The sequence below is a fragment of the Hemitrygon akajei genome, chromosome 11, assembly GCF_048418815.1.
Source record: "Hemitrygon akajei chromosome 11, sHemAka1.3, whole genome shotgun sequence".
Lineage (NCBI taxonomy): Eukaryota > Metazoa > Chordata > Chondrichthyes > Myliobatiformes > Dasyatidae > Hemitrygon > Hemitrygon akajei.
The window spans coordinates 161,311,167-161,324,583 of NC_133134.1; the positions used below are offsets into that span (position 1 = coordinate 161,311,167).

Below are 13,417 nucleotides of genomic sequence, written 5' to 3' on the forward strand. Positions count from 1 at the left end.
AAGGGTAGAACACCAAATTTAAACCAATCCAATAGACACTTAAGGTGAATGACGCCAACTGAGTTCTCCTTGAACCAAACTATGATCCATGGAATTCCTCCAAAGTTTTATTTGTGAGAGACTTCTCAAGTGAATTTATTCTGCCTTTGTTATGCAGATAAAAATAAGCTGGTTGCTTGTGTATGTGTCTTTGTTTGGGTGTGTATGTATGTAAATATATAATATATTTGGTTTGTATAAAGATTAATATGAAAATTAAAAATATTGAAAAATCATTGTCTTTTTTTTTTTGGCAGAGAAGCATCCAATTTTGCAAAACGCAAGCTCTGTGATTTAATTCCAGTCATATTAACCAGGGGTTCAATAACCTGGAGGGTCCTCAGCTATGCATCCTTGATCTTCAAAGGAAAGTGTATGAGATCTGTAGCTACCCAAGAGAAGAAGATGGGACCTAGATCAGAGGACGGTACTCTGATAGTGCAGCACTCCTACTCTGAATTGCGTTTGAGTGCTTGACTCTCTGGATAGACCTTGCCTCTGTGGTTCTCAGGTTCAAGTCCCACTTACCTAGACTTCTCTAACAATAGTGTCATGGCTGGAAATTTGTGACATGATCAGTACTGATGTATTGTCACATGTACCAAGGTACATTGAAAAGCTTGCAGAACAGATCATTACACAGTGCAATGAGCTAGAACAAGGTAAAACAACAACAATGCAGAATGAACTATAAAAGCTAAAGTGCAAGATCATAATGAGGTAGATTTAGAAGTAAAGAGTTCATCTTGTCATACAAGAGGTCTGTTCGAGTGTCCGATAACAGTGGGATAGAAGCTGTCCTTCAGCCTGATGGTATGTGCTTTCAAGCTTTTGTGTCGTTTACCAGGTGGGAGAGGGAAGAAGCGACAGTGTCTGGGATGGGCAGGGTCTTAGATTATTTTGGCTGCTTCACTGATGCAGTCCACGGAGGGGAGGTTACTTCTTGTGATGTGCTGAGCAGTGTCCGCAACTCAAAAGTTCAAAGTAAATTTATTATCAAAGTACTTAACTGTATATGTTGCCATGTACAAACCTGACATCCATTTTTGCAGGCACACTCAATAAATCCATAAAATAATAACCCATAACAGAATCAATGAAAAACCGCACCAACTTGGGCTTCGACCAGTGTGCAAATACAAAAAGAAATTAAAAATAAGCAGTAAATATTGAGAACATGAGATGAAGTGTCCTTGAAAGTGAGTTCATTGGTTAGTTGCGCGAGTCCATTTGGCAGCTTCTTGTGATCATGAGCAGAGCAGTTGCTGTACTGAGCTCTGTTGATGACAAACACACTCTGGTACTTCAATGATACCAAAGGCTGGTACTTGCAAGGAGCGACAGATGCTGAGTGCAGACCTGATAGAAGTTCCTTAGATAGGCACATGGATGAAAGAAAAATGGAGGACTCTGTAGGAGGGAAAAGTTAAATTGATCTTGGAGTAGGTTAAAGGATTGGCAGAACATCGTGGGTCAAAGGGCCTGTCCCGTGCTCTTCGTTGCCCTTCTCCAAGGCGGTGTTGGACATATCCATGAAGCTCTTCCCATGACGGCATGTTACATGTGAGTAATGTGCAGCTGAGAGTAATGAGGGCCTCAGCCTCAACACTCGGGATGTCCTTTGAGTCAAAGAGAAAAACAGTAGAGAAATAAGCCCTTTGGCCCAATTCATGTATGCTGATCAAGATGTCCATCTGAATGGGCCCAGTCGGTCTGTGCTTGGCTTACATCCCTCTCAATAGATTTAAAAGTTGTTTTAAAACCTGCCTCAACCACTTCCTCTGGCAACTCGTTCTGTACGTCCACCACCTTCTGCATGAAGATATTTCCCCTCAGGTGGTTACCCTCTCACCTTAAACCTACGCTTTCTAGTTTTTCATTCTCTTTCCCTGGGGGAAAGGGTTTTGCATTCATCCCATCTGTTTCCCTCAGGAGCTGCACGGTTGCGTATTGGTTAGTGTAACGCTATCACAGCACCGGTGACCTGAGTTTAATTCCTGCCACTGTCTGTAAGGAGTTTGCACGTTCTCCCCTTGACAACACAAGTTTCCTCCAAGTGCTCCAGTTTCCTCCCACATTCCAAAGACAAGTGAGTTTGTAGGTTAATTGGTCTCATGGGTGTAGATAGATAGATAGATACTTTATTCATCCCCATGGGGAAATTCAACATTTTTTCCAATGTCCCATACACTTACTGTAGCAAAACTAATTACATACAATACTTAACTCAGTAAAAATATGATATGCATCTAAAATCACCCTCTCAAAAAGCATTAATAGCTTTTAAAAAGTTCTTAAGTAGTTTACTTAAATACATTGAGTCCTAACCCCGGCACTTTAACATATCTTACTCCTGGCGGTTGAATTGTAAAGCCGAATGGCATTGGGGAGTATTGATCTCTTCATCCTGTCTGAGGAGCATTGCATCAATAGCAACCTGTCGCTGAAACTGCTTCTCTATCTCTGGATGGTGCTATGTACAGGGTTTTTCATAATTGAGCGTAGCCTACTCAGCGCCCTTCGCTCTGCTACCGATGTTATACTCTCCAGTACTTTGCCCACGACAGAGCCCGCCTTCCTTACCAGCTTATTAAGACGTGAGGCGTCCCTCTTCTTAATGCTGCCTCCCCAACACGCCACCACAAAGAAGAGGGTGCTCTCCACAACTGACCTATAGAACATCTTCAGCATCTCACTACAAACATTGAATGACGCCAACCTTCTAAGGAAGTACAGTCGACTCTGTGCCTTCCTGCACAAGGCATCTGTGTTGGCAGTCCAGTCTAGCTTCTCGTCTAACTGTACTCCCAGATACTTGTAGGTCTTAACCTGCTCCACACATTCTCCATTAATGATCACTGGCTCCATATGAGGCCTAGGGGCAGGGTGGGTTTGTTGGGCTGGAGAGGTTTGTTACAGTACTATATTGCTAAATAATAACTTTATACACCTCCTGTGATGCCACCAAGGAATCAAATCCTGTCCTGCCCAACCTTGTTCTCACGAGTTTAGAAGAATTAGGGGGATTTCATTGAAACCTATTGAATATTGAACGGCCTAGTTAGAGTGGATGTAGGGAGGATGTTTCCTATAGTGGGGGAGTTTAGGTTCAGAGGTCACAATCTCAAATAGAGGAATGTCTGTTTTAGAATGGAGATGAGGAGGAATTTATTTAGCCGGGGGTGTATTTGTCAAATTCATTGCCACAGGCAGCTGTGTAGTCTAAATTGGGTGTATTTAAGGTGGAGGTTAACACATTCTTGATAAGTCAGGGCGTGAAAGGTTACAGGGAGAAGGCAGGAGAATGGAGTTAAGAGGGAAATGGATCAGCCATGATCAAATGGGAGAGCAGATTCAAGGGGCTGAATGGCCTAATTCTGCTCCTATGTCTTATGTTATTACAACTCAGCCCCCCTCCCAGCAACATTATAGTAATTTTTTCCCCATCTTTTCAGCTTAATGAGATCCTTCTGAAAAGGAGGTGATCCAAAAAAAAGTACACAGCACTCTAGGTGCAGCCTCTCCAAAGCCTTGTTCAAGTTGAGAGGGCACTGACTTTGGTTCACTTGTATTCTCGGTGAACTAGTGGGATTTTTCTTCTTCTACAGAGACCCCAGATCTCAGAGCCATACAGGAGGGCAAGGATGGGTGACTGCTGCCTGTAAGACCAAGAGATTTGTGTCTCTAACTTGTGCCAGGACATGAAGAACTGAGTTACAGGGAGAGGTTAGATGGGATAGGACTTAATTCCTTGGTTTGTAGGAGACTGAGAGGTGGCTTTTTAGAGATCAATAAAATCATAAGTGGCATAGGTAGTGGCGATGTGACCACTCAAATAGAGTATGATCTTCTCCAAAGGCATTGTCAATTGGTGGGTCCTCAGATGTCTATAGTATCCACATAACTGGGGTGTTAGGGTGGATTCCCTTAAAGAAGAATGCCTTTGTGTGACTCTGTTTTGTGTGTGGAGGCTAATGTACGGACAGCCACCACAAAGTCCTTGATGGATCGGGGTCATGGTCCAGTGGCATGGAATGCAAAATGTTTGGGGACCCTTCATTGCTACAGCATTCCTCCGCCCTTATGGCCATTGTGATGTGTCATCATCTTCCGCCAACTCCTCCATTGAGTTCCTGGTTGGATCGCTCTTTGTCTGGAACATCTCCCTTGACCTTACCACTATGGGTGACCCTACCAGGAGCTAAGCATCAGATGATAAACTTTAGACAACATTGCTCTCAGATCTCAGGAACTCACAAGCCTCTCCACCACGACAAAGTGACAATCCTTGGAAGGGTTGGGGGGGGGGGGGGGGACATAGATAGGATGAATGCATTTAGTTTTTGTTTCCCATGATTGGTGAATCAAGCACCAGACAACATGGGTTTAAGGTGAGAAGGGAAGGATTTAATAGGAACCTGAGCAGCAACCCTTTTCACACAAAAAATGATAGTAAGTCAGTGGAATGAGCTTCCAGAGGAAGTGATTGAGTCAGGAACAATAACAAGCTTTTAAAAACACTTAGAAAGCTAGACCCTCTAGTACGATAAGATGGGCTCTTGACCTCACAATCCACCTCATTATGACCTGATTTCTTATTGTCTTCCTGCACCACACTTTATCTAACTGTAATACTTTATTTTGCATTCTGTTATTGTTCTCCCTTATGCTACCTTAAAGCACTGTTGTGATGAAATGATCTGTATGGATGGCATGGCATGGAAAGTTTTTTTTACTGTACATGTGACCAATTTACTGATTTACTTGGATTGGAAAGGTTTAGAAGGTTTGGACCAAATGCTGACAGATGGGACTGGCTTGGATGAAGCATCCTGGTCACCATGGAGCAGATGGGCCGAATGGCCTATTTCTCTGCTGTATGACTCTGCAACTACATCTATAACTGGTGTTCTCAACCTTTTTCATGACCTGGACCAATACCCTGGTGTATAACTTAACAGAACTTAGAATGTAGAACAGTAGAGCTCAGGAGCAGACCATTCAGCTCACAATATTGTGTTGAACCAGCTAAAAAGCAAATCAAAAACACCCAAACAATCATCCCTCCTACCCACTCCATGTCCATATCCCTCCATCTTCCTCACATTCATGTGCCTACCCAAATGTCTCTTAAAAGCCTCTAATGTATTTGCCTCTACCACTATAGCAGGCAGCGCATTCCAGGCACCCACTATTCTCTGAGTGAAAAACTTACCCCTCACATCCCCCTTGAACCTACCCCTCTCACCTCCAATGCAAGCTCTCTGGTATTAGACATTTCAACCCTGGGAAACACATACTTCCTGTCTACTCCATCTATGCCCTCTCAATCTTGAAAACCTCTGTCAGCCTCCGGCGCTACACAGAAAACAAATCAGGCTTATCCAGCCTCTCGTGATAGTACATGCCCTCTAAACCAGGCAGTATCCTGGTAAATCACTTCTGCACCCCCTCAAAGCCTCAACATCCCTCCTATAGTGGGGTGACCAGAACTGTATGCAATACACCAGATGTGGCCTCACCAGAGTTTATGAAGTTGTGACATAACCTCCTGACTTTTGAACTCAATGCTTTGACTAGTAATAACAAGTATTCCATAAGCCTTTTTAACCATCCTATCGACCTGTGTAGCCACTTTCAAGGAGCTATGAACTTGGATCCCAAGATCTCTCCGCTCAGCAACGCTGTTAAGGATCTTGCCATTAACAGTGTACTGCCTCCCTGCATTTGCCCTACCGAGGTGCAGCACCTCGCATTATTCTGGGTTAAACTCCAACTGCCATTTCTCTGCCCATATCTATCTCGCGCTGTATTCTTTGCCACTCTTCTACACTATCAACAGCTCCGCCAATATTGGTATCATCCGCAAACGTACTAACCCACCCATCTACATTTTTATCCAGGTCATTTATATGCACTACAAACAGCAGAGGTCCCAGCACAGATCCCTGTGGAACAGCACTAATTACAGACCTCCAGCTCAAATAAGTCCCTTCAACTACCACCCTCTTTCTTCTATGCGCACGTCAGTTCTGAATCCAAATGACCAATTTGCCGCGGACCCTATTCATCTTAATCTATCGTATCAGCCTCCTATCAGACTTTGTCAAACGCCGTACTAAAATCCATGTAGACAACATCCACTGTCGTACCCTCGGCAACCCTCTCTCAATAATAATTGTGGCATTTTACAATAAAAGTTTCGAAGATAGTAATATATGGGACTCGGCATCCCTGGAAATGAGCAAGCAGTCGACGTTTCGGGCCGAGACTCTTCTTCAGGAACCTGCCGATCTTTCAGCGTCATGAAGAATCATCTCCCTTTAAAAATCTTCCCGTGAGGAAGCGGTCTTCTGATCCGGCTGGCGAGGAGGGGCGGCGGTCCGGAATGATTGGCAGTCGGAGCGCACCAATGGCCATCCAGCAGCGGATCTGGAAGAGCCAATCGGCGGAGTGGGCAGGCACAGAGCGTGGAAGTTGTGCTGGTGCTGAGCGTGTTTTCTGTGGTGGAGAGGGAGAGAGGAGCAAGTGAGTCAGGCAGAGGCATCTCCTCCCCGTGTTCCCCTCAAATGCAGCTAGCTGCCCATACAACTAACAAGGACAGACTTCTCAACCCATAGAGAAAGGGGCGGAAACAACAATCCAAGGGGGGGAAAAAAGTCAAATCAGCTTTGCTTTTCTTTGGGTAAATTGGAGTTCACCGTTTTTCTTCCCCCGACTCCGACCAGAGATGATGGCTTGTAGCGAGATGATCACACTATGTCTGCAGACGGGAAAACACGTTGGAAACAACCCCAGTGCCAGCCACGCCATCGCCGCCGTTCCGGTGTTCATCGACGTGAGTACCAAGGCGTGCCAAGTCCATCGGTTTGTTGTTTGATATTCAGGAGGAAATGGAGATTGTCGAGTTGACCGCGCGTTGCTTCATTGATATTCCCAAAGCCTTTGGAAGGTTCCTCCAGGCAGAGAGCAGTTGACATCCCGTCCACTCGTCCCCTTCCCTCGGCGCCGGCAGTGTTAACAGTTCAGAGTGAAAGTTGCATTTTTAAACCCGCCCATCAAAGTACAACCCCTCCCGCGGCTTATTTTACCCCCTCGCCCTCCACTCCGGCCACCCCGGTCAGTGGGGAACTTGAATGAAAGGGGGTCATCGCTCTGATGGAGACGTAGGAGATCATTGGTTTGTCATTGTCACATGTACGGAGACACAGCGAAAAGCTTGTCTTGCATACTGTCCGTAAAGATCACATCACTACACGGTGCATTGAGGTAGAACAAGGTAAACACTAACAATGCAGAATCAAGTGTTAAAGTTACAGAGAGAGCGCGGGGCAAGTAGGCAGATGGTAACGAGGTGGATCCTGAGGTCAAGGGTCCATCTTATCAGGGAAATTCAATGGCGGTGCGGTGCTCTCAGTCTCTTTCAGAGGGAAGAGGGAGAAGAGAGAATGTCCGGGGTGTGGGTGGGGGGCGAGGGGCCCTTGATTATGCTGGCTGCTGTACTGAGGCAGTGAGAGGTACAGAGTTCATGGAGGGAGAGGAGACTCGTTTCCGTGACGTGTTGAGCTGAGTGTACAACTCTCCGCAGTTTCTGGTGGTCAGCAGTTGTCACACCAAACAGCTGAGACACCGCTTTTTAGAGTCTGGGTGTTGTGGAGAGAATGTTGGCCAGGGCAGCAAGGGAAAGTACCCTATGAGACTGCTGGGCTGGTACAGACTCGATGGACCGAATGGCCTAATTTGCTCCTATGGTCTTTTGGGTGGTCTCAGTTTTGCCTCTGTCCAGTGGTATAATAGTCTGGTGCTCCCCTGCTCCGGCACTGGGTTGTCTGACTAGCATGTTTCAGCTGTAAAACATTCTGTTCCTCTGCACTGTATTGTTTCTCCTCACACCCCTGGATGAACTTGCTGAAGAGCTAGGCAGATTGGATGATGGCTTTACAGAGTACCCATGTTCAGTGCACAGGGGTGACCTTGAGCTTGGTGCTCCCTGAACCCATTTAACCAAACAAAAGCAGACATTGGCTTAGAGATCAACTGCTGAGTACTGCTAGTGAAGCCTATGCCAGATTAAGGAAAAGAGTCTTTGAAGACCGTGAACTACAGGTCCAAACAAAACATTTGGTCTACAGAGCAGTCGCCCTTCCTACTGTACCGTACAGAGCTGAATCATGGGCCACCTACAGTAGACACCTGAAAGTCCTGGAACAATATCACCAAAGAATCTTATGAAAGATTTTTAGGATCAGTCAGAAGGATAGACACACTAACATCAGCGTACAGGAGGCAGTCAACATGAACAGCATCTCCACCATGATAAAGCACCACCAACTGTAATGGAGAGGTCATGTTATTCAGGTGCCAAACTCATGTCTCCTTAAGCAGATCATTTACTCCCAGCTGAAGGAAGGTCAGTGAGCCCCTGGTGGGCAAAAGAAATGCTTCAAAAATAACATCAAAATCAGCCTGAAGAAATTCAACATTACGTCTAAAAACTGGGAAGATGTTGCACTCCATTGATACATCTGAAGGGAGCACAAATATGAGAAAATCTGCAGATGCTGGAAATTAAAGACAACACACAAAAATTGCTGGAAGAACTTAGCAGGTCAGGCAGCATCTATGGAAAGGAATAAACAGTCAATGTTTCAGACTGAGACCCTTCATCAGGGCCTGATGAGTCCCAATGAAAGGTCTCGGCCCAAAATGTCAACTGTTTATTCCTTTCCATAGATGCCGCCTGACCTGCTGAGTTCCTCCAGCATTTTGTGTGTGACACCTGGAGGAAATCTGTTCAAGGAGGAGCTACAATGAGAGTAAACTGGACTGTGCCACAGAGAACAAGGCAGCTTCAAGAGGGGAAAATGAACAACCAAAAGGCCCAACGTCTGACCACAGCCACCATTTACCCTTGCCCACTCTGCCCCAGAGTATGTGGATCCCCGATCAGCCTCTACAGCAACCAGAGGACCCACCAATAGACAACCCCTTAGGAGAACACCTTACTTGACTTGAGTGACTGCACTACTACTACAACCAGGGAGCATTTTAAACTTTTTTTTCCCTTTTTACCTGAAATATTTCAGAGACCTAACTTGGTTAAGTGCAGTATTAATATCACAGTTTTTAAGAATAGTATTTTAATCAATCTATCATCTGCATTTAATATTACTAAAATTCTCTTCACAATCGGCTTTGTGTGTGGGAAGATGTATCTCACAAAATATACTGGGACTTTTGAAGAACTGACCTGGAGAACTGACAAGGGCAGCATGGTAGATGTGGTCTACGTGGACTTTAGCAAGGCCTTCAACAAGATCCCGAATGTTGGATAGGTCTGGAAGGTTAGATCACAGAGGATGCAAGGTGAGTGAGAAGCTGGATCCAAAACTGCCTTGCTGGTAAGAGGCTGAGGGTGGGAGTGGAGTGGAGTGGAGGGTTGCATTTCACATTGGAGGTCTGTGATCAATGGTGTGCCACAGAGATTAGCCCTGTTGTTTGTCACACATACTCAGTAGCCACTTTATTAGGCACCTACCTTATGTAGTAAAGTGGCCACTGAGTGTATGTTCATGGTCTTCTGTTGCTGTAGCCCATCCACTTCAAGGTTCGATGTGTTGTGCATTCAGAGATGCTCTCCTGCACACCTCTGTTGTAACATGTGGTTATTTGAGTTACTGTTGCCTTCCTGTCAGCTTGAACCATTCTAGCCACTCTCCTCTGAACTCTCTCATTAACAAGGCATTTTCGCCCACAGAACTGCCGCTCACTAGATTTTTTTTGTTTTTTGTACCATTCTCAGTAATTCTAGAGACTTGTGTGTGAAAATCCCAGGAGATCAGTAGTTTCCTCAAGCCACCCCATCTGGACCAACAATCATTCCACAGTCAAAGTCACTTAGATCCCATTTCTTCCCCATTCTGATGTTTAGTCCAAACAACTGAACCTCTTGACCATGCCTACAAACTTGTATGTGTTTAGTTGTTGCCACATGATTGGTTGATTAGATATTTGCATTGACAAGCAGGTATATAGGTGTACCAAATAAAATGGCCACTGTGTGTGGACCTAGCTCTGTACATTCTACACATACATCTGGTTCATGAAAGTCCATCAGCTTCAGATTTAACTTTAACAATGAATGAGCATCAATTCCCATTTGACGAAATGAATTCCTATTTTCTATTATCTTCAATTGAATTGATTTCATTTAAAATCAATTGGCAGAATTAATTCCCAATTTTACTCCTGAAAGACCTGGCTCCAATTTTGAGATTTTACCCTCCTCATCCTAGACTTTGCATTCAGCAAAAATAATTTTCATCCATCTATCAGTTCCTCTTAATATCTGTTAAAACTAATTTTGTGTACAGGAATCAGCTTCTTGAAAATAAATAGATACTTATGAATTAAACATGAAATACTAGAAGTGCTCAGTAGGTCAGGCAGCATCTGTGGAGAGAAAAGCAGTATTGTTGTTTCGGAGCAGTGATTGTCATCAGAAGTCTGTTTCTCTCTTCATGGACCTGCTGAATATTTCCAGCATTCTCTGTTTTTATTTCAAATTTTCAGCATCTGTAGCTTTTTATTTCTTGCACGCCAAGATCTTTTTATCTCTTCACCACACCTAAAAGTCCATATTCCTATTTTTCTGTTGGAATGTCCGATCTCACATTTTTTCTGTGTCGAGCTTAATTTGCCAATTATTTGTTCCCATTCTTCAGATTCATTAACTATGGCTTGATGCAGTCTTCCTCTGTACTACTCTCTGCCCATTTGGCACTATTCAGAGAGGGTGGATATTGGTCATGTCACAGATGTAATATATCAAGATACCAGAGTCTAAATCATGAATGCAAACTGTGAACATAGAACAGTACAGCACAGGAATAGGCCCTACAACCTCATGGTATCTGTGATCGGTGCCACCCATGATTCCAATGTAAACTAATTCCATTTGCCTCTTTCCATCTCCTACCTGTTCACTTACTTATTTAGCGATATAGTGCAGAGTAGACCATTCCAGTTCTTTGAGCCCCACTGCCCCAGCAACCCCCAACAACCCCGATTTAACCCTAACCTAATCACAGGACGATTAACAAGGACTAATTAACCTACCTGGTAGATCTTTGGACTCGGGAGGAAACCGGAGCACCAGGGGGAAACTCACGCTTTCCACGGGTAGATGTACAGCCTGCTTACAGAGCGTGTTGGGATTGGACTCTGAACTCCGACATCCCATGCTGTAAAAGCATTGCACTAGCTGCTACACTGCCGTCGAGCCATATGATAGAATCAGAATCATGTTTGATATCACTGACATTTGTTGTGAAATGTATCGTCTTGCAGCAGCAATACATTGCATTACATTAAAAAACTATAAATTACAATAAGAAGCATAAATATTGTACATAATATTTGTTCTCTTGCAGTACTTAATTAATTTTATGCTTATAAATCTGAATCAGAATCAGGTTTATTATCACCGTCATGTGTGGTGAAATTTGTTAACTTAGCAGCAGCTGCTCAATGCAATAAATGATATAAACAGGAAAAAAAAGTAATTCAATTACAGTTAGTATATGCATATTAAATAGATTAAAATAGTGCATACACAGAAATAATCTATTTTTTAAAAAGTGGGATATTGTTCATGGGTTCAATGTCCATTTAGGAATTGGATGGCAGAGGGGAAGAAGCTGTTCCTGATTCGCTGAGTGTGTGCTTTCAAGCTTCTGTACCTCCCTCCTGATGGTAACAGTAAGACAATGCCCTGGGTGCTGGGGATCCTTCATAATGGACGTCACCTTTCTGAGGCACTGCTCCTTGAAAATGTCCTGGGTACAATGAAGGCTAGCACTCAAGATGGAGCTGACTAATTTTACAACTTCCTGCAGTTTCTTTCGGTCCTGTGCAGTAGACCCCTACCTTCCCCCACCCCCCGTACCAGACAGTGATGCAGCCCAACCTGTCTCAGTACATCTGTAGAAGTTTACAAGTGTTTTATTTGACAAACCAAATCTCTTCAAACTCCTAATGAAATATAGCTGTTGTCTTACCTTCTTAATAGCTGCATCAATATGGTGGGACCAGGATAGATCCTCAGAGATCTTGACACCTAGGAATCTGAAATTGCTCACTCTCTCCACTTCTGATCCCTCTATGAGGATTTGTTTGTGTTCCCTTGTCTGACCCTTCCTGAGGTCCACAATCAGCTCTTTCATCGTACTGACACTGAGTGCCAGTTGTTGTTGTAACGCCACTCAACTAGCTGGTATACTTCACTCCTGAATACCCTTTCATCTCCATCTGATGTTCTACCAACAACGTTTGTCTCTTCAGCAAATTTATAGATAGTATTTGAGCTATATAATGAAATTAGTAGGGTACTGCCGGCTGGTGGTGCAGTGACATCAGCACCAGACTCCGAAGTGAAGGTTCCCGAGTTCGAATCCAGTCGAGTCACTCCCGGACACGCTTTCCATCCGTGCCAGGTTGAGTGTCGAGCTCGCAACTCGGCCTCGTAAAAAAAAAAAAACCCACTGCGCTGTGAGAAGGACGTGGGGAACTACTCACAGAATCTTTCCTCCAAGACAACCACTTGAAAAAAAAAGTGGTTGTCGAGGCTCTGGTAGAGTATGGCACACACAAAAAAAATAGAGAGTAAAAATAGTGAGGTAGTGTTCTAGGGTTCATTGTCCATTCAGAAACCTTATGGCAGAAGGGAAAGAACTACCGGTACTCCTAAAATGTTGAGTGTGTGTCATCAGGCTCCTGTACCTACTCGCTGATGGTAGCAATGAGAAGAGTCACGTGCTGGGTGATGAGGGTGATGCTGTGTTTTTGAGGCATCACATTTTGAAGATGTCCTTGATGCTCAAGAGGCTAGTGCCATTTAAGTGTCTCTTAAATGTTGTATCTGCTTCCTCCACCAACTCTCCTCCCGTCCTGTGTATTTCTTTCTCTTTCTCTCTCTCTCTTTCCCTCTCTCTCTTTCCCTCTCTCTCCTTCCCCCTCTCTCCTTCCCCCTCTCTCCTTCCCCCTCTCTCCTTCCCCCTCTCTCCTTCCCCCTCTCTCCTTCCCCCTCTCTCCTTCCCCCTCTCTCCTTCCCCCCCCCCCCTCTCCCTCTCCTCACACATCTCTTTTAAACTCTTCCCCCCCCCATGTTAAAACACTTCAACATTCCCTCTAGATATTTTTTACAGCTGTGCAGACCACCCATTGCTCTCAGCAGGAAATTTTTAACCTGGCCTGAAAAGTGCACGCCACCTTAAATGATTTCTTTTGTAATATGCATACTATGAATATTTAGAATGAAAATCATGTACATTTGATTTTATTTATTAGTTGAAGGGTATAATGAAGAAAATCTTCCAGA

General features: G+C 44.2%; 1 protein-coding gene across 1 annotated transcript in view; it reads left to right on the plus strand.

Annotated features, from left to right (window-relative positions):
- The first annotated feature begins 6,515 nt into the window (after positions 1 to 6,515).
- LOC140736195 (N-terminal EF-hand calcium-binding protein 1-like) overlaps positions 6,516 to 13,417 on the plus strand; it is a 161,547-nt gene continuing 154,645 nt past the window's right edge. Inside the window, exon 1 of the mRNA XM_073062099.1 lies at positions 6,516 to 6,877. Within this exon, the coding sequence (XP_072918200.1) occupies positions 6,770 to 6,877 (108 nt within the window). The 5' untranslated portion in view covers positions 6,516 to 6,769. The remainder of the gene's footprint in view (positions 6,878 to 13,417) is intronic.